This window comes from Myotis myotis, unplaced genomic scaffold (genome assembly GCF_014108235.1).
Source record: "Myotis myotis isolate mMyoMyo1 unplaced genomic scaffold, mMyoMyo1.p scaffold_m19_p_12, whole genome shotgun sequence".
In the NCBI taxonomy this organism is placed as follows: Eukaryota; Metazoa; Chordata; class Mammalia; order Chiroptera; family Vespertilionidae; genus Myotis; species Myotis myotis.
The window spans coordinates 58996058-59021201 of record NW_023416316.1 but is presented as its reverse complement, the minus strand read 5'-3'; the positions used below and the strand labels follow the sequence as shown (position 1 = coordinate 59021201).

The 25144-nt window shown below is 38.4% G+C and overlaps 1 protein-coding gene and 1 non-coding gene across 2 annotated transcripts in view; both read left to right on the top strand.

Annotated features, from left to right (window-relative positions):
* The window catches only part of HAUS6 (HAUS augmin like complex subunit 6), a 44333-nt gene extending 23184 nt beyond the window's left edge, over positions 1–21149 (top strand). The window contains exons 11-17 of the mRNA XM_036331237.1: positions 1860–1962; positions 11614–11695; positions 14325–14388; positions 14696–14881; positions 17473–17608; positions 19111–19713; positions 20934–21149. Of these exons, the coding sequence (XP_036187130.1) occupies positions 1860–1962; positions 11614–11695; positions 14325–14388; positions 14696–14881; positions 17473–17608; positions 19111–19713; positions 20934–20995 (1236 nt within the window). The 3' untranslated portion in view covers positions 20996–21149. The remainder of the gene's footprint in view (positions 1–1859; positions 1963–11613; positions 11696–14324; positions 14389–14695; positions 14882–17472; positions 17609–19110; positions 19714–20933) is intronic.
* On the top strand, positions 14108–14238 carry LOC118667788. The gene has a single exon (XR_004971381.1).
* Positions 21150–25144: the final 3995 nt, after the last annotated feature.

The following is a 25144-nucleotide window of genomic DNA, read 5'->3' as shown; positions in this document are numbered from 1 at the left end:
ATATTTATATGACCTATGAGGTGATCACTTTGATAAATCTCGTACCTATCTGACACTGCACATAGTTATTATATTATTGACTGTATTCTTTATGCTATCTTTTATATCCCCATGACTATTTTGTAACTACCAATTTGTAATTCTTAATTTCTTCCCCTTTTTCACCCATCCCTCCAACCCCCACTCCCATCTGGTTACCATCAAACTGTTCTCTATATCTATGAGTTTGTTTCTGTTTTGGTTGTTCATTTGGTTTTTCAGATACCACATATAAGTGAAATCATATGGCATTTATCTTTTCCTATCTGACTTCACTTAGCACAGTACCCTTTAGGTCCATCCATGTTGTTACAGATGTCAAGATTTCATTCTTTTTTATGGCTGTGTCATATATGCACTATTTTTTTAAATTGATTTCAGAGAGGAAGGGAGAGGGAGAGAGAGATAGAAACATCAATGATGAGAATCATTGATCAGGATCATCCTGTACGCCCCCTATTGGGGATTGAGCCCACAACCGGGGCATGTGCCCTTGACCAGAATCGAACCTGGGACCTTTCAGTCTGCAGGCTGACGCTCTGTCCACTAAGCCAAACTGGCTAGGGCTGCACTACTTTCCATTCACCTATTGATGGACACTTAGGTTGCTTCCATATCTTGGCTATTGTAAGTAATGCTGCAGTGAACATATGGATACATATGTCTTTTTGAATTAGTGTTTCGGACTTCTTCGGACAAATACCCAGATGTGTCTTGTTATAGACTTTCTTTTATTTTTTATTTATTTTTAAAATATATTTTTATTGATTTCAGAGAGGAAGGAAGAGGGAGAGAGAGATAGAAACATCAAGGATGAGAGAGTCATTGATTGGCTGCCTCCTGCACGCCCCCTACTGGGGATCAAGCCCGCAGCCTGGGCATGTGCCCTTGAGCAGAATCAAATCTGGGACCCTTTAGTCCACAGGTCGACACTCTATCCACTGTTCCAAACCGGCTAGGGCTATAGCCTTTGTTTTAAAGTCTATTTTGTCTTGTATAAGTATTGATACCTCAGCTGTTTTGTTTTTGTTTTTATTTTCATGAAGTATCTTTTCCATCCCTTTACTTTCAGTCTGTGTCTTTTTATCTGAAGTGAGTCTCTTGTAGGCAGCATAGGTAAGGGTCTTTTTTTTCTTATCCATTCAACTGCCCTATGTCTTTTGATTGGAGTATTTAACCCATTTACGTTAAAGTAATTATTGATAGATATGTAGTTATTGTCATTTTATTTTTCATAGTCTTTTTTTTTCCTTTAAAAAAATCCCTTAAACATTTCTTGTAATACTGGTTTGGTGGTGATGAACTCCTTTAGCCTTTTCTTGTCTGGGATTGACTTGCCTTTTGGAGAGTAGTTTAATATAAGGCAATCTCTTGATTTATCATGTTACAGAATGACTTAGAAATGCTGTGTGTGTTTATGTTTGTCATTTTGCATTTGATCCTAAAGATCAAATGTTTGGTTTCTGTAATTCTTCTAAATACGTATTAGAGTATTAATAAAGTGGCTGTTGTGATTTATAGTTACTATTTTTAGAATCAGAGAATTGTATTAAAAAATGAGATGTTCCTCTTGATGTTAGAAGTACTATTACATTTGCGATATAGATGAAGGCAAAGTAGTCTCCTTGTTCCTAATATAGTACTCCTTGTTTTACTTTTTATTTTTTTAGTATTCCTTGTTTTAAAAATAATTATAGAATAATTTATATGCATAGTAATTCTGTCTTTGTTGGAATCAACCAGTCATAGATTAACTTAATATTGTTGTGTGGTAGTGAGTAAAATGTGTATATTTCAAATTACGAATTCTCTGTTTTAAGGCTGTGGATCTTTTACCACCCATGTCTCCTCTTTCATTTGATCCTGCCTCAGAAGAAGTATATGCAAGAAGTATTCTTTTGCAGTATCCTGCTTCGCTTCCAGGTTGGTTATTTTTTCTCTTTTAAATTTCCCTCTCAATATTTCTCACTATGATAACTGTTCCTTTACATTCTTTCCCCCCAGTTATTTTTCATTTTGATGAAATGCACAGTATTTCACTATTGTAGTGTGTATCTCAGTGGCATATTATAAATTCACAAAGTTGTGCCATCACCACTATCTAGTTCCAGAGTAGTTTTATTACTTGAAAAGGAAATCTTTTATCTATGAAAAGTCACTTTCCATTTCCACCTCCCCCAGTTCCTAACAACCACTAATGTACTTCATGTCTCTATGCATTTGTCTATTCTGGAAATATTGTATAAGTAGAGTCTGGCTTTTCTCATTTGTATAGTTTTCCACTTTGCACAGTGTTTTTAAGTTGTAGCATGTATCAGTACTTCATTACTTTTTTTTTTTAATCTTCACCCGAGGATATTTTTTTTATTGATTTTTAGAGAGAGTGGAAGAGAGAGGGAGAGACAGAGAGAAACACTGATGTGAGAGAGACACATCAATTAGTTGTTTTCTGCATGCTCCCGATCAGGGCTAGGAGCCTGCAACTAAGGTACATGCTCTTAACTGGAATCTTACAAAGATCTTTCAGTCCACAGGCCGATGCTCTATCCACTGAGGCAAACCGACTAGGGCAGTGGTCGGCAAACTCATTAGTCAACAGAGCCAAATATCAACAGTGCAACGATTGAAATTTCTTTTGAGAGCCAAATTTTTTAAACTTAAACTATATAGGTAGGTACATTATTATTTACTTAATTAGGGTACTCCTAAGCTGGCCTTTGCTAAAAACGTCCTCAATCTGATTGAGGTACGTTCGCTGAGGTCGACCCCTTCCAATTCTCCCATCCACACTCGTCTTGTATACCTGTTTCGTCTATCTCCTTTCGTTCATCCTCTATATGTCCAAACCATCTCAACATACCTTTCTCAATCCTCGACACTACATCTTCTTTCACTCCACAACTTTACTTAAAAGTTTTAAGTCAACTTCGCACTGTACGAGCGCACCCGCACATGGTATTTTGTGGAAGAGTCATACTCAAGGGGCCAAAGAGCCTCATGTGGCTCGCGAGCCGCGGTTTGCCGACCGACCACTGGACAAGGGGATACTTAATTATTTTTTATGAATATATTCTATTGTATGATTAAGCCATATTTTGCTTTATTTGTCTGTTGATGGAAATTTGGATTGTTCCACCATTTAGCTATCCTATATAATAAAGGCTAATATGCAAATTGACTGAATGGTGGAACGACTGGTCGCTATGATGTACACTGACCACCAGGGGGCAGATGCTCAATGCAGGAGCTGCCCCCTAGTGGTCAGTGTGCTCCCACAGGGGGAGTGCCACTGAGCCAGAAGCAGGGCTCATCGCTGGCAGCGCTAAGGATGTCCGACCGCCGGCTTAGGCCTGCTCCCCACAGCCGTCAGTCAGACATCCCCTGAGGGCTCCAGGACTGCAAATTTTGTGCACTGGACCTTTAGTTATGAATAATATTGCTGTAAACATTCTTTTACAAGTTTTTGTGTGGAAACCCACAATTTTTTAACATGAAAGAATGGTATAGTGATTACCTCAATACTTACAATCTGTTTCAACAGTTAACATTTGTCATATTTGCTTTAAATGTATATATTTGGTTTTTGCTAAACCAAGTAAATTCTAGACATCGAAATACTGTCAGTGTTTCAGCTTGCTTTTCCATAGAGTGACATTCCTCTATATAACTACCATAATAATATCACACCTAAAAATGAACAATCCTATCTAATAAAAGAGAAACATGGTAATTAGCGTACGACCGCTACCCTTCCCATTGGCTAATCAGGGCAATATGCAAATTAACTTCCAGCCAAGATGGCGGCGGGCAGCCAGGCAGCTTAAAGCGAACATGAGGCTTGCTTGCTTCGGTGATGGAGGACTCCAGCGTTCCCCGCCTGCCGCTGCAGGCCTCTGAGCTGCAACTCTAAGCAACTATGTTGCAAATATAGAAGCTAAACAAAATCCCAGAAACATGCTTTAGTCGCTGGGCTTCAGCCAGCAGGATCGCAACATTGTTTTAAATACAGAAGGTAAACAAAGGCCAGAAACCTGCTTTCAGCAGCGGAGGCCTAAGAGCTGGAGCCAAACCTCAAAGCTAAAGCTGGCCCAGAATAAAAAAGAAAAAAAGAAAAAAAGGAGCAGTTGGGAGCTTCAGTCACCCGCCAGCCTGAAAACAGCCCTCAGCCCCTCACCCAGACTGGCCAGGCACCCCAGTGGGGACCCCCACCCTGAAGGGTGTATGACCAGCTGCAAACTGCCATCATCCCCTCACCCAGGCTGGCCAGGCACCCCAGTGGGGACCCCCACCCTGATCCAGGACACCCTTCAGGGCAAACCAGCTGGCCCCCACCCGTGCACCAGGCCTCTATCCTATATAGTAAAAGGGTAATATGCCTCCCAGCACCAGGATCAGCGGAGCCGCAAGGCCTCCCGGCACCGGGATCAGAGTGACAGGGGGCAGCGCCCAAACCCCCTGATCGCCCTGCAGCTCTGTGTGTGACAGGGGGCGGGGCCACAACCTCCCTATCTGCCCTGCTCTGTTCGTGACAGGGGAAGGCGCCCCAACCCCCTGATCAGCCCTGCTCTGTGCCTGATAGGGGGGAGCTCCCCAACCCCCTGATCGGCCCTGCTCTGTGGGTGATAGAGGGTGGCACCCCAACCCCCTGATCCGCCCTGCTCTGTGTGTGACAGGGGGTGGTGCCCCAACTCCCCTATCGGCCCTACTCTATGAGTGATGGGGGAGCTCCTCAACCCCTTGATGGGCCCTGCTCTGTGCGTGACAGGGGGCAGTGCCCCAACCCCCTGATTGGCCCTGCTCTGTGCGTGACAAGGTACGGAGCCCCAACCCCCCTGATGGGCCCTGCTCTGTGCGTGACAGGGGGCAGCGCCCCAATCCCCTAATTGGCCCTGCTCTGTGTGTGACGGGGGTGGCGCTGCAACCTCCCATCGACCCTGCCTTGAGTGTGACAGGTGGCGGTGCCCCAACCCCCCAATCGGCCCTACCCTGAGCGTGACTGAGGGTGGCATTGCAACCTCCCAATCCGCCCTGCTCTGTGCATGACAGGGGGCGGCGCCCCAACTCCCCAATTGGCCCTGCTCTGAGCCCGACTAGGGGCAGCACCTAGGGATTGGGCCTTCCCTCTGCCACCCGGGAGCAGGCCTAAGCCAGCAGGTCATTTTCTCCCGAGGGGTCCCAGACTGCGAGAGGGCACAGGCTGGGCTGAGGGACCCCTCTTCCCCCCGAGTGCACAAAAGTTTGTGCACTGGGCCTCTAGTCTATATATATAAAAGGCTAAGTGACCAACTGTATGTCCATCTGACTGACTGACCAGCTGGTACATATGACGTGAATTTCTTAATAGTATTACTCCTTTGGGAATGTCATGTTATAAATTAAAATTGAAAGAGAAATCTTAATAGTAAATGGGGCCTTTGTAATGGTACTAGATTTATTATTAAAAGATTGCGACCTAACATAAGCAAAGCTGAAGTATTAACAGGATCTGCGGAAGGAGAGGTTGTTTTGATTCCAAGAATTGATTTGTCCCCGTCTGACACTGGCCTCCCATTTAAATTAATTCATAGACAGTTTCCTGTGATACCAGCATTTGCAACAACTATTAATAAACCACAAGGACAAACTCTAGACCAGGGGTCCTCCAACTTTTTAAACATGGGGCCAGTTCACTGTCCCTCAGACCATTGGAGGGCTGGACTATAGTTTAAAAACTATGAACAAATTCCTATGCACACTGCACATATCTTATTTTGAAGTAAAAAAAAAAACAAAACGGTAACAAATACAATATTTGTATTTGCATGTGGCCTGTGGGCCGTAGTTTGAGGACCCCTGCTCTAGACACACTAGGAATATTCCTACCTGAACCGTTTTTGGACATGGTCAGTTATGTGTTGCTTTCTCTTGAGTTCAAAGACATTAAAGTTGTAAATACTTCATCACAAGGGAAATTAGTCAAGCACTCTGAAAGTGTTTTTACTCTTAATGTGGTATACAGGGAGATATTAGAATAAGTTTAATCAATTTATCATTGTTTTTATCAGTGTTGTTTTTATATCATGTTTTTGTTGCTTTTATATCATTTTTTGTTTTTATATGTCTTTGTTGTTATATCATGTTGATATGGTTTATTAATCAATTAATATAGTATTTTCATATACATTTTACTAACTTTCTTTCATCTCTGACACTTCTATTATAGAGAAAGGTGAATGGCAATATTAAAATATTCCTTCTTATTAAATTCCTTTCAATGTGCACGAATTTGTGCACTGGGCCACTAGTAAATCTATAATGCCTTATTAAGTTTCCTTAGCTATCATACCAATGTCACACCTAAAAATTACTTTCTCTACAATATCCAATATATATTCAGTTTCACCAGTTGCCCAGTACTGTGTTAAATTGTTATTGGGTCAGTAAATATAATATGGATAGGCGGAGGAATACATGAATAAAAAATATATGAATTATATAGCCAAATGGAAGGTAATAGGTGTAGGTCATAGTTGAGTTCAGGCAGGCTAGAGGTCATGGCAGGACTTATTAAGAAATGGGTCAACACAAGTGGAATAGGTGATTGGATTGGGAGTCAGGTGTATATAGGGATGGCACTGGTTGGGAAGGATAGCAGACCAGAGAGCAAGTCTCGGAATAGGTGCTGGGAGAAGAGTAGAACATTTGGACTGCATGGTTTGATGAATGAAAAGGATCTTCAGTAGAGCATTGCTTTTGATGATAGAATTACTTTGAAAGTTTTTGGCGTATTTGGTTGGCATTGTGTTGTCACTTCAGCTTGGAAAGGGCCTTTCTATGTTTGTCAGACTTAGTTTAGGCTCTGTGAAACCATGGAATTGTCCTCTTGTCCATTCAGAGATCTCTGTGTCTCTCTTGAAAGTGAGGGCATATTTGTGTCTGCTTAAGATGTCCAGTTGGAAGTCCACATTAGAGGTGTTGGATAAGTGCTTTGGTGGTAACCCTCTCCTCCCACACAGCACAGTTTGAACTCTTATTTTATACTTTTTGAGTATAACAACTTTTGTCCAACCCCTCCACCTTATATAATACATCTTATTTGAAGTAATTTTCTTTTGTTATTTTTTAAAATGGTATTTCAGCATACTAAAAAGCACAGGGGATAATATCTGCTTATGAACACTCTTTTGATAAATCTTTGCAATATTTGCTTTAGATTTTTTTTAAAAAGTGCAAACATAGTTAACTTTTGGGTATCTGCTTTTCATTGGCCCTATTCTTCCTGAATTTGCAGAGGTAACCACTACCCTGAATCTTAATGTCTGTTCTGGTGTATGTTTATAAAAATAGTTTTACTCATGTAGGGATCTAACAATACACAGTATTGTCCTGCCATTCTAAATTTATGAATAAGATTTCTCGTATCCCCAGAACTATCCTTAGTAAATGTTTATTTTTGAACCAGGATTTAAGAAGAGTTCACTCATTACATTTTGTTGTTCTGTCTACCTAACTTTTATTCTAGAATAATGACCCTACCCTTTTTTAAAAAAATGACATTGGTAGAAATTGTTTTCAACAATTATTTTGTGTTTAGATTTACCAACACTTCACTGATTTTTTTTTTTAATCAGTATTACTTCTTTTGTTCTACTTTTTCCTTTTGAGAAATATATCTAGAAGTATATCCATTACTTTTATTGTTGGACCCTTATTAGTAAAATCTCTAGTCTTTCTAGGATAATGCCTTTATTTTCACTTAAATCCTGAATGATAGTTTGACTGGATATATGATTCTAGATCAGTGATGGCGAACCTTTTGAGCTCGGCATGTCAGCATTTTGAAAAACCCTAACTTAACTCTGGTGCCGTGTCACATATAGAAATTTTTTGATATTTGCAACCATAGTAAAACAAAGACTTATATTTTTGATATGTATTTTACATATTTAAATGCCAGTTAACAAAGAAAAATAAAAAAAAAGTTTGCGTAGGAACTCATTTTTGGGACTCATTTTTTTGGTTGATTTTTCTTTGTTAAATCATAGGTTCATAGGTTCATAGGTTCACCATCACTGTTCTGGATAGACACTTATTTTTCCTTATGAATTTGATGATATGCTCTCGTTGCTTTCTGCCTTCTGTTGTTTCTGAGACATTTGATGCCATGTTGCTCTTAAGACTTTCATTTATTTATTTTTGTATTATGCAGGTTCATTGAGATGTTTCTGAATGTAGATTTGTTTTATTTAGTCTGTTTGGGACTCGTGTGTACTTTTTTATATGAAGGCTCATGTCTTTCTTTAGTTCTGAAAACTTATTCACTAATATCTTCTTTTTTTAAAAAAATATGTTTTTATTGATATTTTACAGAGAGGAAGGGAGAGGGAGAGTTAGAAATATCGATGAGAGAGAAACATCCATCAGCTGCCTCCTGCACACCCCCTACTGGGGATGTGCCTGCAACCAAGGTACATGCCCTTGACCGGAATCGAACCTGGGTCCTTTCAGTCCGCAGGCTGACGCTCTATCCACTGAGCCAAACCAGTTAGGGCACTAATATCTGTTCTTAATATTGCCTCTCTGTTAGTGTTTTTACCTTTTCCTTTTGTAAGTCCTATTGCTGGGACTTCTAATCCTGTCCTTCATATTTGGCTGCCTCTTGCACACTCCCTACTGGGGATGTGCCCGCACCCAAGGTACATGCCCTTGAACGGAATCGAACCTGGGACCCTTGAGTCCGCAGGCTGACGCTCTATCCACTGAGCCAAACCAGTTAGGGCACTAATGATCTCTTTAGTCAGGTGTAATTTCCTTTTTGACATGTCCATTTAGTATTGAGTTTTCATGAATGTACTTTTCATTTGCTTCTTTTTCAAAACTGCCGGTTCTTTATGTATCATCATATTTCATTTTGGCTTCTGTTGTTTTTTTTCTTTTAAAATGTACTGATCATTTAAAATGTACTGATTTTATCTTTGTCACTTTTTCTAATGTCTCTATTTTTAAGGTACTTCTGCTTCTATTTTCTCGCCTGCTAATTTTCATGTTGGTCTGTTTCCTATTGACTCATCTCAACATCTCCTCACCCCCAGAGGAGTCATGTGGGCCCTAAATTGTAGAAAGGTCTCTACAGAGTGGCCTAGGGTCCCACCTGTTTCCCTTGAGCTAGGCCAGTTGGTGTCTTTGGTTTGGGATTCCTACAACAAGTAGACAGTATAAGTTTTTATGCATCTCTTTTTTTGAGTAGGCTAGTTTTTTAATTTCCTCCCTCTCTTTTTCCCTGCCGCCCTCCCTCCTTTCCCTAGGACTCCAGGTAGACAGCAAGCTTCTCTGCTACTTCCCAGGTCCAGTTGGTAGAATTTTTATAATCCCCTTTTTGGGGCCGAGCAGCTTTTACAGTGTCCTGCCTTTATGGCAGTCTCTCAGATCTCAGCCTGAGTGACCTTAGATGGTATTTCTTGTTACCATGTAGGCATCAAGTCTCCAGTGTTGAGTCCTTGGAGCCTGCCTCATGGAGCTTTCATTTCTGTGTGAGCTTACCATGCTGACCATTCTTTCCATCTTTGGTTCTGGCATGTGACGATTTTTATTTTTATTCTGGGCATTTTTTTTTTTTTTATTCTTAAGTTTTATTTAGCAATTCTAGTGTGTTTATGGTAGGAGACAGTGTCTGCTTCACCTTGGTTTGCTTTGTACTGGTGAGTTCAGGTTTGTTTCTACGCCCTAAATGCTCTATTATGTCTGTCCCCTCCTTTGCCTCACATCTTAAGTGCTGTAGCTTAGTTTTTTTTTTATAATTTCTTGCCTGTAATTGTGTTCTAACTAACTACTCAGCCTCCAGTGCTCTATCTATTCCATATTACAAATGGCTCTCAGTGGTCTTTCTTTGGTGTAAATATGATCCTTTTCATCTCCTGGTGTAATACACATTAGTGGCTTCCTATCATCCATCACCTTTAGGAAAAAATAAAGAACAAAGTTCCAGATGCTTTTTAAAAAAAAATTTTTTTTAATTGATTTCAGAGAGAAAGGGAGAGGGGGAGAGAGATAGAAACATCAATGATGAGAGAGAATCAGTGATCACTGCCTCCTGCATTCCCCCTACTGGGAATTGAGCCTGCAACCAGGGCATGTGCCCTTGACCGGAAATGAACCTGGGACCCTTCAGTCTGCAGGCCAATGCTCTATCCACTGAGCCAAACCAGCTAGGGCAAGCATGTCAAACTCAAAGGCTAACACAGGCCAAATAAATGAGGCATGTGGTCCATGGGCCACAAGTTTGACATGCTTGGGCTAGGGCTCAAATGCTTTTTTACTTAGCAACTTTTACCTTACAAACTTTGTTATATACCACAACAAATGTATTTCAACAGTGCCTACCTCCATCAGATGGTGTTTATAGTTGTGTACAATCATTTTAGTTTATGGTTGTCTGGTAAGTTTGTGGTATATTTGTATTTGTGCTCATTTTTGGAATAATATATAAATCTCAGTAATTTCATTATAATTAGTAGCTGCAAAAGCATAGAGATTGAAAATGTTATAAGTTGGTATACTATTATGATGAATTAAAGGGAAAACTTTACATAGTGTACATTGGCTTCTTATATAGTAACTAGAAGCCTGGTGCATGAAATTTGTGCACGGGGGTGGGGAGGTGCAGCCCTCAGCCCAGCCTGCACCCTGTCCAATCTGGAACCCCTCGAGGGATTGGGCCTAAACAGGCTGTCAGACATCCCTCTCACAATCCAGGACGGCTGGCTCCCAACTGCTCGCATGGCTGATTGCCCCTAACTGCTTCTGCTGCCAGCCTGATCACACCCTAACCACTCCCCTGCCGTCCCGATTACCCCCAATTCTTCCCCTACTGGCCTGGTTGCCCCCAACTGCCCTTCTCTGCAGGCCTGGTTGCCCCCAACTGCCCTCCCCTGCAGGCGTAGTTGCCCCCAACTGCCCTCCCCTGCTGGCCTGGTCGCCCCCAACTGCCCTCCCCTGCAGGCCATCTTGTGGCCACATGGGGGCGGCCATCTTGTGTTTTGGAGTGATGGTCAATTTGCATATTACCGCTTTATTATATACTAGAAGCCCGTTGCACGAAGATTCACGCAATAGGCCTTCCTTCCCCTGGCTGCTGGCACCGGTTTCCCTCCGGCACCCCGGACCCAGGCCTTTGGTCTAGCCGCAGCAAGGCTTAGCTTCTCCACTGCGGCCGCAGTGAGGCTTGGCTTCTCCACTGCGACTGCAGGGGAGAAGCCAAGCCTCTTCAGTCTTTGGTCTTCACTCTGGCCAAAGCCTTCAGTCTTCTCTCCGCGCCTGTGTATGCAAAGCCACCACCATCTTTGTTGGGTTAATTTGCATAGTCGCTCTGATTGGCTGGTGGGCATAGCGGAGTGACACCAAATTGCATATTTCTCTTTTATTAGTGTAGATGATACTTTGGACATGTGTATAATAGTCTTTCAGAATCTAACGTGTTGAAAGAAGAGGAGCCCCTGGAATATCATCCTCTGTAATCTAGCAATGGCTTTCCTTAAAATTTAAAAACATATTAGAATGGAAAAACATACAGAGTAATTAATTTTTCTGTTCTTTTAGATACACCTAAACAGCATAACCAGGAAAATGATTGTAGAAGAGCCAGTGATGTACTGGGAACTGTATATGATCTAACCAACAGGTAAAACAAAATTGATTTTCATATTGATTTTCTTCCCCCTTTGTTAATAATAGTCCCATCTTTAGCCAGTTTCCAAGCTTTTTTAATGTGGGAGAGTCCATAATTTTCTTCTCTTAGACAGTATTTTTCCACGGCGAGTCTATATTTTCAGGAAAGATTCAACATTTCTGATACATGGGCGTATTTTTTTCTTCTTTATAAAAATGTTGGAATTCATGGGAATCGTCTCATTTTTTATGAAAAACACATATATGAAGATTATCTAATGTAAGTTTGGGAATTTGAATTCTTGTCTTTTTTGTCTGTGAACTTCTTTGAAACCACTTGTAGCTTTTGACTAAATCCTAGGTTTAGAACCTTTGAGTTCATCCACTTTATAGTTTTCAGCCTGTATTCAGCACCCTCTGGTTCTGTGGGTTGAATCTAATTCAGCCTGTTGGCAGTCCCACCTTTCCCACTTCAACTTGAGCAGTTTGCTCTTTTATCTCTATTATATGTTGGGGTTTTTATATACCATTTGATAAAAAGTCCATTCTTTTAAATAAAGAAAGGCTTCTGGTTCATTTAAATCCCATAATTTAACATGAAAAACTGAACCTACTTAATTTGTTGTAACTTAAGGCATATTCTTATATTTTTATTGCCTGTTTTTTCTGTTACCCCTTTTTGGCCCATAAAACTGATGCCAGATTATATAAGAACAAAAATTTTTTTTTTAAATCCTCACCTGAGGATATTTTTCCATTATTTTTAGAGAGAGTGAAAGGGAGAGGGAGAGACAGAGAGAGATATGTTGATTGGTTGCCTGATTGGTTGCCCCCTGCACGTGTCCCAACCAGGGCCCGGGATTGAGCCTACAACTGAGGTATGTGCCCTTGACCTGAATTGAACCCAGAACCCTTCAATCCGCAGGCCAACTCTCTATCTACTGAGCCAAACCAGCTAGGGCTATAAGCAAAAATCTTTAAACTAAATGTATGTAATATACTTGGGGAATATATTTGTTTTTTTTATTGAAATTAAGCATTATTAAGTAGCAATCAAATACTCCTTTGGGAATAGCCTTTGGCAAGAAATAGTCTTTTTCTTCAAGGAGCTCACCATCTTGTGATGGCATCTTAGTGCCCTTGGTGCATAGATTATTGGCTCTCCATCACAGCTTTTGGTCATTTTAATGTTGAGTTTTTGGAATAATTAAGATAAAATTGCAGTAGATAGTTAATTTTTTGCCTTTGATATGTAGATTATATTCGGTTTAGGAGAAGCTGAAATGAACAATTTCAGTGATTTTGAATTGTTTGGAAGGAGCATATTTGCTATTTTATAAAATATTTGCAAAGTGTTAATTTTATATTTCTGGCTATGAACAGAAAGTAAAGCACTGACATTTAAAATATATATATGTGTGTGTATTGATTTCAGAGAGGAAGGGAGAGGGGAGAGAGAGATAGAAACATCAGTGATAGAGAATCATTGTTTGGCTACCTCCTGCATGCCCCACACTGGGGATCGAGCCTGCAACCTGAGCATATGCCCTGACTGGGAATTGAACCCCGACCTCCTGGTTCATAGGTCGATGCTCAACCACTGAGCCACGCCAGCCGGGTGCACTGACATGGTTAATGTTGAAAAGTGGTCTCTGGTAATCCTGCCTTTCATATAACCTAGAATAGAAAAGCTTTTGGCCACAAGAAGACCCAGTCCATGATTGAATTTGAAAGTTCTTTCAAGATGAAGATAAAGTTGTCAATGTTTAATTAAAGGCTTTAGAAATTTAATAATTTATTTTATAATTATAATGAAAATGTACATAAGGTTTTTAAAAAAATATGTTTATTGATTTTTTTTTTTTTAAAGAGAGAGGAAGGGAAAGAGATAGAGAGATAGAAACATCAACAAGAGAGCAACATCATCTATCAGCTCCCTCCTATGCCCCCTACCAGGGATTGAGCCTGCAACCTGGGCTTATGCCCTGACTGGGAATTGAACCAGAGACCTTTTCATGGGTCAACATTCAATCACTGAGCCACACTGGCTGGGCAGGATACATAAGGTTTTTATGTTTATTCAAAGGAGCACTGGAATGTAAGAGATTAAGGAATACTATGTGTAGAATGCAACAAACAAAGTGAATAACCTTAGGACTATTGTTAGTATAACATATTTGCTATAGAGCAAAATTCAGCATAAGAGATTGATTTTGGTCATGAAATATCAAAAGAATCTGAAAGTCTCTGTTACAATGAAATTCTGTGATCTAAAGATTGAGGATGTTGTAATAATGCCAGTCTAATTAATTGAATTTGTTCTTACCCTTTATTCAAGCTTTTGAGCATTCATCAAATCATTTAACCCTTGTAAAAAATGCTGATGACTTAAAATATATAGCAGGTAAGGCAAATATTTATAATTTGGGAGGCAGATACACAAATTGAGCTGCAGTGCTGCTCTAATTGTCACCATACCTCCGTAGAATAAACTGCCTTTTGATGACCGGGACGAATTGAGAGAAATCGTAACGGACAGATACGGGGCAGACAGTTTTTTAAGAATATTCAGATATATAAAGTGTAAGGGATTTTTTCCTCCTCATAACTTGGATTTGTTTTGTTTTATTTTTTTTTTTTAGCCCTGCTTCTCTGTTTCAGCCAGTTTCATCATCAGATGGAAATAGTGTTACAATATTTGAAAAGGTACATTTTAAAACAATTTTTAATTCTGATTATATTTAGTATAAAATATTATTTTTGTTGATACCCCAATTAAATTAAATTAAAATTTTATTTTCACATTTCCCAGTATTTGCACATAATGTACCATTCCGATTTACAATTCCCTGTTGCTTCTACAGGGGAATATTGGAATTATTTAATTGTGCCAGTGAACATACAATTTTACAGTAATGTTAGTAAACTTTTATAGGTTCATGATAACTCAAGAACCTCTAATGAAAATCAGGCACAATTATTAAGGTTTTTAACATATGTCTGTCATCTTCAGGACATGAAGATTGGAACATCTAGAGAAAAAACTGAAACAATTTCTAAGAAAACACCAGAGTGTGAAGGGGAAGACTTTCCATCATCATATATTGCAAAGAATACAGAGAGCAGTGCATTAGGAGGACCTCTGCCAGTTAAAAAAATTGATCCATTCCAGAAAGAGCAAGATCACCTGGCAGAAGAGGTTAGAAAAAGATTGTAAAAAGTATACTGAAATAGCTGTTATTTTCTCTGTAGTGTTGTGATTGAAAATGAAGCACAGTTAATTATTGATTTACTGGGGGAAATTTGGGGAAGGAGGTCACAGATAATATATAAAAGTCATGGTTAAAGCAAAATTGCTCCTCCCCAAAGTAGAAATAGATTTCATATAAACTTACTTAGTTAAGATTATTTCCATGGTTTAGAACTCATGTCCCATCCTATAAATATCCAAAAGTATAAAAATAATAACATGTATGCTATTTTTGGAGTTAACCATTACATATCAGTTGTTGGGTAAATATACCCGATGGTTATGCTCTATTAAAATACTTCATGAATGATGTCTGTTGCTTAGCTGAGCTTCCTCTCTTTTTGAATATTAGAACAAGATATTATCACTGAGCAAAGTTTTTGTCCTGCTTTCTAAGTATTTCAAAAGAATTAAGTGCATCATTGTTCATGATCTAGGTTTTCCTAACTTAATGCTGTTCTACTTTTTATTGACAAGTGTCTACAATATTATTATTGCTCAGTAGTATTACAGAACTCAGTTTACACAAATGCTCAAGCATTTGTAATGTTATTTTTATTACAGTTTCCCACAACATCCCTTAGCATTGTTTGAATTGAGATAAGCATTCAGAGAATAAATTAGCTCCTGAGAGACAAAGAAAAATTTGGCTTAGTACTCTTTAAAAAAAAAAATGCATATATATATATATATATATATATATATATATATATATATAGTTTATTTTCCCATTGATTTTTAGAGAGAGTGGAAGGGAAGGGGAGAGACAGAGAGAGAGAAACATCGATGTGAGAGAGACACATCAATTGGTTGCCTCCTGCATCTCCCCCCCCCCCCCCCCCCCACCAGGGCTAGGGAACCTACAACCCAGGTACATGCCTTTGACCAGAATTGAACCCGGGACCCTTCAGTCCGTGGCCAGTGCTCCATCCACTGAGCCAAACCAGCTAGGGCTAGTTTAGTACATATTGATTCAGGTATTGGAGTTCTCTCTTTTATCTCAATTTTGATCAAAGTAAATGAATATTGTCCAAATAAGAGAGCTGGATGTCACATTTTTCTTGTTTGTAACATGAGGAGGTTAGGCCAGTTTTATGGTCTCTAAATATTTTTCTTAAAAATATTTTTATTGATTTTTAGAGAGAGAGGAAGGGAAAGGGAGAGAGAAAAGCATCGATGTGAGAATGAAACATGGTTTGGCTGCTTCCTGCATGCATCCTACTGGGTTATCCAGCTGAAACCTGGGTTTGTGCCCCAAACTGGGAATCGAACTGTGGCCACATTTTGGTGCACCGGACAATGCCCACCCACCTGACCCACAGCGGCTAGGGCTCTAAGTATTTTTAAATTTCTAAAGTCCTATTGTTTTCTTTGTTAGGTGATTACACTAAAGAAAAGATGGTCAGTCTTTTTTCTTTCCCAATGGAAGGAAAGGCACATTTTCTGGTTAAAAGTATTTATAATAGCAGTGGAATGGATGTGATGGAAAAGGAGAGCCCTAAAAACTTCAAAAAGCTCTGAAAATAAAGTGAAATGAATCTTATTTAATAGTGTTGGTGACAGGAATATTTAGTATTTGAATTCTAAAAAGCCCTGTTTTCACAAAGGAGGGCCAATTTGATTATGGTTGTTGGAAATTTATTTTTTATGGATTTCAAGGAGCAGATATTTTAATTTGCATATTTTTTGGATTTATTCACTTTTAATTAATACAGAGTGCTATTTTCATTTTGTATACTTTTTTTTATTTTAGAAAGTATCTATATGCCTTGTTCACTAATTTATATTTGATAATGAGATTTCTGGCAAAGAAATATGTTGTCAGAATGTATTCTATTTATTAATAGAAGAGTTACTGTGCAAATGTTTTATAATTAAGAATCTGCTTGCTTTAAAACTATCATTTTAGCAGCTATAGAGTTGTCAAGCTCAATGATGTAGCAGATGGTAGTTTAGTTTAGGTCACTGTGTAGTCAGAACTACCTCCAAATCTTCCTAAGTATAAAGAGTCTTATATGTTCTCTCCTTTATAATGGGATATCCATTTAAAATAAGGGAGGAAACTGTTTTGTGTTACCTTATAGCAGCAATTTTCAACTGATGCCGCAAGGATTTTTAAAACGTGCAATACCTGACTATTTAGTCAGGGCCACTGACCTCTTTTCTCTTAGATTGTCAATAAAAAAATGACAACAGCTAGTACAACAATAGCCATCTGATGTGAATTAATAAAAATTATATTTATTATTTTTGTCATATCGGCATACAACATACTTTTTGATGTGCCGCAGAATTTTAGTAATTAGTTTATGTGTGCCTTTAAATGAAAACGATGGAAAATGGCTGCCTCGTAGGATTGTGCCTGGATAGTCTGTAGGGGGTATGTGGGAGCCACACTGTTGAGTGTACTTTTATGCCATCTGCAGTGGGAAGGGCTGCTGACGAAAGTGCTTTCTGTTATTATCAGGGCTTTTGTTGCATTCTATCAATGGGCTTAATTTGGGGGTAATTTTTGCTTTACCTTTTCTTTTCTGTTTTAGGTTGTGAGGACAGTATTATCTGATTCACCACAGCTCTCTACGGGAAAAGAAGTAAAATTAGAGGAACTGATTGACTCTCTAGTTTCTAACCCATTCTTAACTAGGAAACAAATTCCCCGAACTCCAGAAAACTTGAGTAAGTTAATAATGTTTTCTATCACTTATTTTCTTTTTTATATATTAAAACTATGGTCTGACAAATCTTTTGGAAGCTCACTTTAAAACTCTTTTACTGCCCTAGCTGGTTTGGCTCAGTGGCTAGAGCGTTGACCTTCGGACTGAAGGGTCCCCCGTTCAGTTCTGGTCAAGGGCACATGCCCAGGTTGTGGACTCAATCCCAGTAGGGGGTGTGCAGGAGGCAGCCGATTAATGATTCTCTCTCATCATTGATGTTTCTGTCTCCTTTTCCCTTCCTCTCTGAAATCAACAAAAATATATTAAAAAACAAAAACTCTTTTACTTAAGTTTAGTGGCAATGGGTTTTTGTTTTGACGTAAGGGATTTTTATCGAAGTATTACATGTGGGCACTCTCACTTATATGGCAGTCCTCTTCAGTAAAATTATTTTGCCCTGATACTGTACAATTTTGTTTTTTGTTTTACTTGACTTTTTCCTGGAAAATATTTTAGTTGATCACTTAAAAAATCCTCTGCCTTCACATCTGATCTGTGATCAATATTTATAGAGTATAGAGGTTTGATCTCCCAGGCAGTAACCAGCAGCATCAGCCAAAAACTGTGTGCTCAGAGATCTTCCCTACCTCTCTTAAGCCGGCCAGAATGCCCAATACATTTTTAAAAAATATGTTTTTATTTATTTCAGAGAGGGAGGGAGGGAGAGATAGAAACATCAATGATGAGAGAGAATCATTGATCGGCTGCCTCCTGCACACCCTCCAGTGGGGATTGAGCCCACAACCCAGGCATGTACCCTTGACTGGAATCGAACCTGGGACCCTTCAGTCCATAGGCCAACACTCTATCCACTGAGCCAAACTGGCTAGGGGCCAATAAATTTTTTTTAATAACTTATAATTTGTGTAGATAAAGTTCTGATACTGTCCTTATGTAGGCACATCATCCTGGTTGAGTGGTTAAATATAATTTCCATTTTGCTGCTAGAAATAATATATTCAAATTTAAATTGATCACTTCAGGTTGAATTGAATCACAAAGCCTAACACACTGTTTTTGCAAAGTTATATTGAACACAACCTTGCTCATTTGTCAACATATTGTTTATGGATGCTTTTATGCTACAGTGGCAGAGTTAAATAGTTGATGTAGACCACATGGCCTGCAAAGCCTAAAATATTACTTACTCTCTGGCCTTTTACAGAAAAGGTTTGCTGAACTCTGTCCAAAATATCTTTTTGATACATACAATTTGTATGTGCTGTGTGAAAGTATATGTACATTTCAGGAATAGGTTTTGTTATTTGTGTGTGATTAGTTGGAGATAAGTTCTTTGATCTTGTTGGGCTTTGGTATATTGTGGAGCCTTCTCATTCAGCTAGCATATCTGTGGAACATATACTCAGTAGCTTTATCTTGAGCACTAGAAATGAAATGTTTATTTGCATGCTGTGTTTGGGAATATTGGTAACTTATGGGTTTTTTTTCTCCCCCTTTAATTAGTCAGTGATATTAGGAGCTCATGGAGAAAAGCTATTAAAATAGAAGATAACAGAAGTACAGAATCAATTCAAATGGATACTGAACATAGAGAAAGTTTTAAGGATATTGATTTTGGCATATTACATGAAACTCTTCCAGAAGATGTTGGTCATTTAAGTCTTAATAGCTCCAGTAGTACAGAGGCCAATTTCAAACTGGAACCAAATAGTCCTATGAACAGTAGTGTTTTCTCAGAAGATGTTGTGGGAGAAAGACAGACTACTCCAAAATCAGACTCCCATGTACAGGCTATTTACAGTACATATGAGGCTCTGAAAAAATCTCTTATCAAGAAAAAGGAAGAAACTTACCTCTTTAATTCTGAAATACCTGAAAGACACAAACAAGAATTGAGCCCTGCTCCTCAAACCATGCAAACAGATGATATGCTTAACCTGCTGGACACTCAAGATTTGCATACTGACTATACAAAACCATCTTTACGAATGTCCCCTGGTGAAAGAAAACGGTCTCTTTCACCACTAATTAAGTTTTCTCCAGTGGAACAAAGATTGGGGACCACGAGGCCATGTAGTCTTGGAGAACTTCCACCTTATTTAAAAGGTAAGATTAAATAAACCTGTGCGTGTTAACTTACTAAAGTTTCTCTCAACTTCTTATAAAAATAGTAAACAATGAATGCTATATGATCTTTGTTAATGTGACAAAATATGCTCATTCTTTTGGCTAGGATGAGATAAGTGTACCCATCACTATTACGGGTACACTTTCAGAATCTCTAGTGATGTGTATGTGGTTTACAATTAGTCTGGGATGGTTTAAAAACAAACCAAAAACTTGAAACCTATTGCTTTTGTAATACAAACTAATAAAGGTAAATTTCATCAAAATCTTCTTGGTTACTGGAAGATGGTTCTAAAAAAGTTGAGAAACACTGTTAAATATCATTTTTGTAATATAATATCTGTGATTTGCTTTAAAATAAATTTGGTGTGGGTGGGATGATAAAACAAGGTCAGTGTATTAGTTTTCTAGGTCTACCAAAGCAAACTGAGTGGCTTAAGTTGAAATTTATTGTCTCTGCAAATAAGTTTTGGAGGCTAGAAACCAGCCTCAAAGTGTTGGCAAGAACCATGCTCTCTGAAGCCACTAGACTAGAGGAAGATCCTTCTTGCCTCTTCTGGTAGCCTCAGGTGTTCTTTGGCTTGTGGCAGCAAAACTCTATACTTGCTCTGCCTTCCTCCTCACATGGCGTTCTCCCTCGTGTGTCTCTGCACTTTCTTATAAGGGTCCGTCCTACTCTACAGTGACCTCATCTTAACTGATCATATCTGCAGTGACCTTATTGGAAACTTCAACATATCTGTGTGGGGGACACAATTTAACTCATTAATAGTTAGTATTAAATAATTATTGAATTATTGAAGCAAACTACATTAGGTTAATCATAATTCTCTTTTATATATGTTTGAAAATTTTCAACGTAAAGAGTTAAAAAAACTGCTCTTAAAGCATGTTAGAACAGATATGGGTCTGGTGATAATTCATTATATGTCACTCTGATTTGCCCATGATAATTAAAAACTGGTATATTGAAAAGTATTCTAAGAGGGTTAAAAAAAAAAGTATTCTAGGAGGGATATATTGATATTCTCTGGAGAATACCTCAGTGAGAATGATGGTAATTTTATCATAGTTAAATATATATATGTGAACTTTATCCTTAAGAAGACTGAAATTTGCTACTACTTGGAGCCTGTGCTATTTGATTTTTTTGGTAATGTTTGTGTATCCTTTTCTCTTTTTTAAAATCAATTTTGCAGAAGCAGAAATCTTGAATAAGAGCCTTGATGCAAAAGAATCGCCGTCTGAGTTGAAGAGATAATTTACTTACGTTGCACACTTCAGTTGAAGCAAGTTGATTTAAAAATAGACTTATAGCCCTAGCTGATGTGGCTCAGTAGGTTGAGCATCCTCCCATGAAATGAGAAGTCACCGGTTCGATTCCTGGTCAGGGCACATGCCCCGGTTGCTGGCTTGTAGGAATTGTGCAGGAGGTAGCTGGTTGATGTTTCTCTTGCACATTGGTGTTTCTCTCCCTCTCCTTTTCTCTCGCTAAAATAAATAAAAACAACACAAAAACACCTCAGACTTATAGGGGTGAGTGGAGGTGGAGGAGTTATAGAGGGGATAAATGGTGATGAAAAAAAAACAAAGCCAAAAAAATTTAAAAGACCCCCAAAACTGACATTTTTCAAGGTCTAAAAAGTCTTAAATAATTCCCTTTAGCCTCTTCTAATGTTTTTAGGTAAGTGGAGTTGAAATGTGAAGTATTTGGAAAGCAAACATCAAGTTATGTGAAGCCATTTTGATTTCTTGAATAATCTTATAAGCATTAAGAAAATGGCAAAGTAGTAGTTAAATTTACTATAATTTCAGTGAACTAACATAAGGATGAGTAGTTTTTGATGTACATTTATTACATGGTTAAGATAATAGCCATTGAATACATTGATCTTTCATTTTAGGGAAATATAGAACTTTTATTATTTCTTAATGAAACATTCTGGTACCAACAAAAAAAATAAAAGAGAAAAATAGTGCTTTGAGCTGTGTAGTCAAAAGGACAAAGTTTGGGAAGCTCTAAATAGGTTTCATGATTGATTATTCAAGTAGGTTGATGCTGAAAAATGATATTTTATGGAATAAAGTGCATGTGGTATGTGAAGACTGGAGCAGAATGAATTTAATAAAGGAAAAAGATGGAAGATGACTAGACACTTTTAAGGAATACTATCAAACTGAATCCATTCATTGGGTTGTATAGCAGATTTATATTTAGTCTAATTTAGACTATGAGAATTTAACTTAACCCTACTTTTATATTTTAACAGAAAAGAATGCAAATTAAAAAATGTCTGTGTGTTTTCTTTTATTGGGGGGCAGGCGGTGAGGGCACTGTTTTGTGGGAAAGGAGCTAATTTTGATTATATTGCTTTCTTCCTCAGTTCCCCAAAGCCTACAGAACAGTCTCAAAATAACTTGAGAAAACTGAATTTGGGGTTAAATTACTTGTTCAGTGTCACACAGCTAAGTCAGTGGTAAAGCTAGGATTTGACCCTATTTTCTTTCCTTAATAAACCACAAGTAACTAAAAGGCCAGGACAGTAGGATATGGCTCAGAAATGGGAGTCAGATGTAAGGCCTCTTGTACAAAACCCTGCCTCACTCAGCCATGGTGTCTGGCCGAGAAAAGGGCTTGTCTCTAGAATCAAGTGAGTATATCCCATAGCTCTCCATGAATCAGGAGGAATGAGTACACACTGAAAGACATAGCACCAACAGTACCCCTCTATCTTGTCCCAACTCTTAACCATTAAAATCATGTCCACCTGCCAAGAAACTGACAGGGGGAGGAGAAAAGGGGAGGGGAGAGTTCTGGAAGTAGGTGGGCTTAATTATCTTTCACTCATTTTGGGCTTCTCTAAGTTGTTTGTTCAATCCCAGTTTGAAGGCCAGTCTGTGAGAAACGACAGAAAAAAGCACATATTTTGCAGTGGGAAAAAAAAAAAGCTCCTAAGGTGCTATATTCCTTTATTAGTTAATAGAACAAATAAGGGACTTTATAGGTATACTGGGAAACTAAGTTCTCTAGTCTAACTTAAGAAAACTCAGTATCTGTAAATCCAAAATTAATGTTAGGAAGGATAGGGCGTCATCTACTAAGTACCAGAGCCATTACTAGTCACTTAATATATATGATTTCATCTAATTCTTACCCTGTTAAGATAGTGATTATTATACCTGTTTTGTAGATGGGCTGAAGCCAGGGAGCTTACATGACTTGTCTTAACCTCTAGAGTGCCGGTTCCTCTTTCCCCAAAAGTGCCAGGAGTGGGAGCGCTATCGCGCTCCTCCTGCAGTGTCACTATTAGATGCTAGTTTTTCACTCTTTATGGACAGATGGCACCTAAGTGCAGATTACTTATGATGCCGAATGTTTGTAGTTCTAAAATTGACCACTGTCATTTATCTACCTAATTTTCATAATTTTTTCCCTAAACTGCTGTAAAAGCAGCAAAAATGCCTTGGCAATTTTGGCATAGTTCCTAGGATATTGGTTGGCACTAAAAGGGTTAAATGGACTCAGGGAATCACCTGCAATACATAGATTCTATAGGTCTAAAATGGGGATTAGGAATCTGCATTTTAAATATACTTCCTTGGTAATTATCAGACTAAGAGCTAACCCTAGCCAAGTTAGCTCAGTTGGTTAGAGCATCATCCTGATATGCTAAAGTTGAGGGCTCAATCCTCAGTCTAACCAACAGAGCCACCCCACCAGGGCAGTCAATTTTATCTAAAGGAAAAACAGGAATTCTTGAGACCTGTATAAAAGGAAACCCTATTTTTTCCTACTCGGAATAAACTAAAATATGTTTAAGGACATTTTCCTCAATGTAAGGAAAGTGTATGCTAAAGTAAAATTCTCTTTTACATGTTACATATGCATAGTTCTCCCTAGTGAATGTCAAGTCTACATCCTAAATTTAAAATATTTGTGGGTCCCCTATGAGACTATTTGTAAATATGTTCTACATGCTCTAGTACTAAACAAACATTCAATATTGTATCACTTGGCTATGGAACTTGCTAGATATAAAAAAGAACCATGCCCTTCAAACCACAAAATGATCACATATAACCAGTAACTTGATCAACAAAAATTTGTGAGATTCAGATACAAGCATTTTGTTACTGCCATTTTAATTATTAGAGTCACTAATGTGGTACTTTAAAAAGTACATTTATACCTTCAGAGTTTTTTTCATCTGGAACCTTTATAGTAACTTATTGCCAAAGGCTCCAAGTAGATGAGTTTAATTACTTGCATCTGGTTAGCTTCTTGCTCTTCACAGGTAGGGGACCTTGTCATCCACATACAGCTGTAAAGTTGTATTGCTTATATTTAATCTGTATACAGAGCTAATGTCTCATTTGTAAAAAGAGGTGAGAGGAGTTGATCAGAGGTTTCTTGGCTCTAAAATATGTAGATTGCTTTAATCTTTAAGGCAACTGGAAAGGTACATTTTAGATCTGTTTTCTCATTTCACCATACCACATTGCCAGTCCAAATTAGGAATCTTATCTGTCCCTCAAAGTAGTTAATCTAAGAATTGGATTCAGTATTATCCAATTTCCAGGCAAATGCAGATGGGAAAGTGATCTTGCCCAAAAGTGACCTAACCACTATTGAGAGAAATTATTTAACTTACTGGGCTTCAGTTTCCTCCTCCTATAAAGGGAATTATATAAAGTAATGTTCATACACTTCAAAAGCTAGGATTTTTATGATTAACACTTATCAGTGGGATAGTAATGGGATGTAATAGGAAAGGGGGAGGATCTGTAATCATATTGCCTAGGTTCAGCTCTATTAGGCCATACCAATTTTCTCATTTATTAAAGTAGAGATAAAAGTAATTTACTTCATAGGTTGTGAGGATTAATAAGAAAATGCACATCAAGTGTTAAGAATACCTGGCATTTAGTAAGGGTTCAATATGTTGCTAGGCTCCATGTCCAGTAATTTTGGAGTATGTGTGTGGGGTTGGGGCAAAAAGAATGGCTTAGGTGGTGGTATTGCTAGCTGACACAGTACTGAGTATGTGCCAGGCACCATTCTAAATGCTTTCTATGTTTTAATTGAGTCCTTTTAACAATCCTATTTTGTAGTGCTATTCTTATCCACATTTTATAAATGAGAAAACAAAACCCAACAGCAAAATTAAATACCTTGCCCGGGTTACAGAGCTAGTAAGTGAAGGCACTAGAAAGAATACCAACTCAGCTCAGGGGGTCTAGCTCCAGATTCAATGTTCAATCACTGTTACAGTTGCTATGAAACATCCCTCAGGTGATGGGGGGGGCTAAGATCACAAAATCAAATTTACCAGTAAACCAATACTTGTGGGCAGGCAGAGTCTTTAGATTTACATATTAACCCCTTCAAATTATTTCAAATAAGACCATA